This window comes from Sphaerodactylus townsendi, linkage group LG05 (genome assembly GCF_021028975.2).
Source record: "Sphaerodactylus townsendi isolate TG3544 linkage group LG05, MPM_Stown_v2.3, whole genome shotgun sequence".
Classification (NCBI taxonomy): domain Eukaryota; kingdom Metazoa; phylum Chordata; class Lepidosauria; order Squamata; family Sphaerodactylidae; genus Sphaerodactylus; species Sphaerodactylus townsendi.
The window spans coordinates 71,500,103-71,506,102 of NC_059429.1; the positions used below are offsets into that span (position 1 = coordinate 71,500,103).

At 44.6% G+C, this 6,000-nt stretch overlaps 1 protein-coding gene across 5 annotated transcripts in view; it reads left to right on the plus strand.

Moving 5' to 3' along the window:
* MKNK1 (MAPK interacting serine/threonine kinase 1) overlaps window positions 1-5,164 on the plus strand; it is a 41,234-nt gene extending 36,070 nt beyond the window's left edge. For all 5 annotated transcript variants that reach the window (XM_048496353.1, XM_048496356.1, XM_048496355.1 and 2 more), the window contains 3 exons: window positions 513-677; window positions 1,196-1,239; window positions 2,710-5,164. In XM_048496353.1, the coding sequence (XP_048352310.1) occupies window positions 513-677; window positions 1,196-1,239; window positions 2,710-2,938 (438 nt within the window). In that variant the 3' untranslated portion in view covers window positions 2,939-5,164. The remainder of the gene's footprint in view (window positions 1-512; window positions 678-1,195; window positions 1,240-2,709) is intronic.
* The last annotated feature ends 836 nt before the right edge of the window (window positions 5,165-6,000 follow it).

A 6,000-nucleotide genomic window follows, 5' to 3' on the forward strand; every position in this document is an offset into this window, starting at 1 on the left:
ATTCAGCAAGTTCTGGGTTCAATTCTTCTACCTGCACTTAACAGGATCCTTGGTGGGCTCTGAAGAACCCTTGCCTGAGCTCTTGTGCTGCTATCAGTCAGATTGAACAGTAGGTAGATTGAACCATTAGAGAGAGCTTGATACGGATCTGGAGCAGTTGACATGTTTGTTACTAGAGTGAATTGTTATGCTACTTTATGGTGAGTCATGAAATGCAGTGCGAGGAAAGGGGCCTCAAACTTCTCACACTTATATAGTTATGAATAAAGCTGTTTTGAACAAGCCCATAAGAAGTAAAGGGCTTAGGATTCTCAGAAAGTGAGCTGTCTAGAATAGTGGGTTAGTTGAGTAAATGTTCTGCGCAAGATGTGGGGATTTTTAGTTCCACTATTACACTGGCAATTGACATCTAGAATCACCGCAGCTTAATGTGGAAAGCTGGATTGTAAGGACTTTAAAAATTATACTTTAGTCATCAACATTTAAAGGAAGCAAATGTTTGTTGTTTTTAGAACAAGCTCTTTGAGAGCATCCAAGAAGGCAAGTATGAGTTTCCTGACAAGGACTGGTCTCATATCTCCAGTGATGCCAAAGATCTGATCTCTAAGTTGCTAGTTCGTGATGCCAAAGAGAGGCTTAGCGCTGCTCAGGTTCTGCAGCATCCTTGGGTGCAAGGGGTGAGTATTTTCCCAAGCCTTTACTTGTACTGTATAATCTGAGTGTGCAGGCTGCTTTCAGGGAGCTCTGTGTCGCAGAGAAATCAATCTGTGGGGAGTCAAAGTACCCTTGACTGCATTCCTTTATGCACAGTGCCCAACAACTGTTAGGTCAGGTACTTGTTGGTGCCATTCAGGAACCTGAATGTGCAGCTTCTTCCCCGTGTCTGTTCCTCGCCCCTATTTTTCCCATTTATCATCACAAGGCTGTATTCTGTTGCTAGTGAAATTCTCCCAGTAGTTGACATGAGTAGAATTCAGAGCCTTGTGACTACTTTTGTTGTCTTCTGACTTGGCCAGTGCACGCAGTGTACATTGTCATCTTCCATCCTCCAATTCATGTGACAAGTAACCTGCTCTTGGAATGCCATTCAATATAGAGAGCTATGAAACATAATGATCATCTGTTTACACTTCAGATAAACACTTATTATTCTAATAATCTCAATTTATTTTTCTATGTTTCAAATCTTGTGTAGAATGCTTCTGAAAGAGGATTGCCTACGCCACAAGTTCTTCAAAGGTAACTGTTCCTTAAGTACCTGTTGTATGAGAGGGAAGGTAATTGGAAGGTGGTTCCCTGCTATTGAAGCTATATAAGCTGAACTGAGGGAAAACATTTTCTGGAATATCTGTAGTTTATCTGGGAATGGCTGACCTTAACTTGTTAATTCTAGCAAAGCCATGACACGTCCCTGTGCCTTTTTATAGCTGTGAAGAGCTGCATTTTTTACTCTGCTAGGCTTATGACAGAGGTGGGATCCAGCCGGTTCCTGAGAGTGGGTTACTAATTATTTGTGTGTGCCAAGAGGGGGTTACTAACTTGGTCCGCTTTTCCGTCTCCATGCCCTCACCTCCCCCTCTCTTCTTCTTTCCTCCTCTTCCCTTTCCCTCCCTCGATTTCCCCACCCCAGGGACGTAGGTAAGGGGGGGGGGGTTTCTCGGGTACCCTACCCCCCCATTGCATATCTGGCGAGGCGGGCGCAAGCCAGCCAGAGCCCAGGAAAGAAAGTCTCACCTCTCTGCTTTCGTTTCCTGGGTCCGGCTGGCTCCAGGTCGGGGGCAGGCAGCTGACTCGGGCAGCAGGGCCGAGGCGGAGGATCTGTGCTCACCGCCCCAAGACTTGCCCTACGGCACCTTCACCAGCCAGTTCTGCAACCAGCGCTTCCTCTCGGACAAGAGTGAGGTGGAAGCGACTGCGTGGCCTGCGTAGGTCAGCCCGAGGACCAGCGCCCGCCAGAGGGAGAGAGGGAGGGAGGAGGAGGAGGAGGCGGGAAACCATGCACGCCTCCTCTCTCTGGCATCTCATGGCCAGCGGACAACAGTCCAGCCCTCATGCTGAGGCAGGCAGACAGGGGCTCATGCGGGGCCGAGAGGGAGACCCCATTTCTCCCAGGCAGAGGCAAGCCGCAGCCAGTCCAGCAGGTCTGGCTGTTAGGTCCCTTCTGGGAGGGTGGCACTGGCAAGACCCTCTTCTCCAACTATTGTTGCCAACTCCAGCATGGGAAATTCCTGGAGATTTGAGGGTGCAGCATGGGGAGGGTGAAGTTTGCATAAAGATGTAAAGTCATAGTGTCTGCCCCCTTGCAGCTGCTGGGGGACTGATGTGTATAGTCTGGAGATTGAGTAATTATGGGACAGCTCCAGGCCCTACCTGGACCTTGGCAACCCTGTTGCCAGCACACTTTGGAACAGACATTTGCACACAGTCCTACTTCAGTTATTATTGTAATACAGTTGTAAACAGTTTTTGGTTTCTTTGAATCTAGAGGTGGGGTGAAAAGGAACTACACCTGGGGTGCGCGTGCCCTTCGTCCTTGCCACATTCCCCCCCAGGAATGCCCCGCCCCGGAATGCCTGACCACGCTCCCGTCGTACCCCACCCAGCCCCATTGGCACTACGCCACTGTTTGAATCCCACCACCATGGGAACCTGTTACTAAAATTTTTGGATCCCACCACTGGCTTATGACATTCTTTTTACCAACTCCAGGAACAGCAGCACAAAAGAGCTGACTCTCTTTGCAGCTGAGGCTATTGCTCTAAACCGCCAGCTGTCCCAGCATGAGAATCATCTCAGTGAAGAGGAAGAAAGTATCGCCCAGGCCATATGCTCCATGAAGCTCTCTCCCCCCTCGAAGTCCCGCCTTGCCAAACGCAGAGCTATGAGTCAGGCCACAAAAACCAGCGAATTCCAACCAGCTGCCACAGCTGCCCTTTGATGCTAATTTTCTAGTCATCAGCACTGGCTGGAGGGTCAATTTTTTGTATATTTCAAAGGGCTCCAAGGTTTATCAGTGTTAAGACTTTGTAGAACAAAACTTGTGATGAAGTGATTTGAAGGACAGTCTTAAAATGTCTTTTTGAATTTGAAAAATGTGATGAATTATATGAAGTTCTTAGGTGGTGATGTTGTTGCTGTGTAAATGGCAAGAAGATTGTATTTTCACACCAGTTTCTGTAACTAATGTATACACTTCCATGACCAGCCCTGTGACTAGTAGAAATGTGACTGAATGAGCTGTAAGTTGTTGTATAGTTCTGTTCCTTTATCTGTATCAACCAGATGACGGTGGTGGTCCATCCTCCAGGAAGCTTCACATACTTCAGCTTTCCTATAAGAGCAGAGTTATATGTTTCCCTTAATCTGTATGGGTGTATTCTGAGCTTGATTTCAGAATGGACAGTGGCACAGCTGCTTCAGTGTTAATGTGATCTTCAAAGAAGTAACCTGCCCCTTCCATTTTCCATCACTGATGGAGACCATATCTTACCTACAGCATTGGCAAGAAGTACTTTGAGGAGCAGCCCTGGCTATATAAATTCTTCCTGTCTAGCAAAGTCTGATTGAAGTTTGGATTTCCAAGTCACCCTATTACCTCGCTTTTACTTGAAGTGTTTAACTTTCTCAACATTTTTCTAAGGAATATAGCTTCTCACTTTCCATTTACAGCTTCTACACTGAACATCCTGGATTTTTTTCCCTGTGAGAATAACATCCAAAAGCTCTTTTTTGTGGGTTTCTGCCCAAACGTTGGCCATGAGAAATATGAGATGTTGCAGATGTCTGAGCAGCAATTATGAAGTGTTGTGCTTCACCATTCTTCAGTGTAGCCATACCATAGGAAAGAGCTTATGATGGAGCTCTGAGTAGATTGTGACTCAGATGACAAGGGTATTCAAGGCTCAATGAGATAGATGTGTTGTGCTGCGAGCTCCAGGTGTATTGAAAAGCTTTAGGGTGCCCAGTCTCTTGCTGTCTGAGGCCTTTGCATGTCAACACCAAGGATTCTTAAAATGTTTGAAATCGGAGGGTATGTATAGTACCTGTTCTCCCCCACTTCCCACCTGCACCTCATTCTCCTAGTCACATGCATGAGCATTGTGTTACAGCAAGCAACATTTTTGAACATGTCTTGCATATTTGCAATCAATATTGCTTTTGCCATCTCACAAGCAGCCAGTGGAGGCAACCAATTATTTGTTATTTTTATTACTTTGATAAGAGCCTCTTCAGGTACAGTGCTGAAGTTTGCCACTTTTGTGATAAGCAGTCATGTTCCAGTAAGAAAAAGAATGGACCATATAGCTACATAAACCTGTCCAAAACTTCTTGTTTATTTTGGTCAGCTTAAGAAAGTGTGATCTTGGGATGTGCATTCCATAAGCAGTCCAAGCTGATGGTGAGGGCACCCATAGCATTGATGTATGCTAATTTCATGGCCTGAAATGACATGATCATCTACTTCTATTTGTTTAGCTCAGCTGTGGCTGTGCTGCCACATTCACAATAGAATTCGTCTAGCCTCTCAAGCCATGCAAGCTACAGTGCAAGACCAGCTGGTGGGAGAAGAATCATTATTTTTAAATATAGCACACCACTGTGATGTTATTGTCTCTCAAAATGCAGTAGCTTCTGAATACCATGGTTCCATAATTTTAACACACCTTGAGTACCCTAAGGAAAGTGTGCTGAAAGTGCTAAAGGTGATCACCCCAGCAGATAAAAATTCTCTTTTAAATTAAGATTGGTTTTTCAATTTGTTTGTAGCATTTGAAAGTTTAAACCAGGGAAAATCAGGGAAAAAATGCTTTTTAACAAGATCAATATAATATACCTCCACTGCAGGAAGCAGGACAAATTGAACAAGCAACTCCCCCCCCCCCCCTTTCCCTAACTTTGCTTCCCAGGACAGCTTTTCCGTTTTCTCTTTAGGTGTAAAATGTGTACATTAAATACATGGTGTTACGACATACTGGTGGTTAATGTGAAGAATGCATCATGCCATTATGTTGGTTTTAAAGAATACTTTTAAACTGTTACAGTTGTAACATACTTCATAGTTAACTTTTTTTAACGTGATGGAAAACTCAGGAAGTAATACTGTTATTGATGTGATGCATTTTTAATATTGTATGCTGAAAATTAAACTTATCACGTTTCTGAACCTTTTGTTCTTGTGTCGATCTGTAAATCTTCCCTCTGCAGTAGAAGAGAAGAAAAAGAGTTTGGATTTATACCCCTCCTTTCTGTCCTGTAAGGAGATTCAAGGCACCTTGCAAACTTCTTTCCCTTCCTCTCTCCACAACAGACATCTGATGGGGCTGTTCTGAAGAACTGTGACTAGCACAAAGTTATCCAACAGACTTCATGTGTAGGAGCAGGGAAACAAATGGAGTTCACTAGATAAGTGTCCACCACTCATGTGGGGGAGTGGGGAATCAAACCCAGTTCTCCAGATTAGAGTCTATCGCTTTTAACTGCTAACCATGCTGGCAGTAGAAGTAAGAAGTTCGTACACTTGGATATAGATGAGTGCTGATATTTCGGAACCCCTTGCAGAATACTAGTAGAAGACTTCATGGTCTTCAGGTTTCCAGCTATCTGGCTGTTAGCCTGCGTAAGGAGGCCAACTTGGAAGTCTTTTTATAGCAGCTTCAATCTTAGCAATATCTCTTCTTCCCATCCAAGTTATTGGTGTTCGAGTTTAAGTTATAGTTATAGTGAGTTGTTTAGCAAAACTGCTGCAAGAAAGTATCCAAACTGGAGAAGGTGACTCCTACCACAGGATGCAGGAAGTAGAAGAAAACGTTCCTGCCTCCCTATACCACGGAGTGGGAATCACTCATTCACTCAAGAAGGAAAAGAGATTCTACCTAAACATCAGGAAAAACTTCCTGACAGTAAGGGCTGTTTGACAGTGGAATGCACTACTTCAGAGTGTGGTGGAATCTGCTTCTTTGGAGGTTTTTAAAGAGAGGCTGGATGGCCATCTGTCAGGAG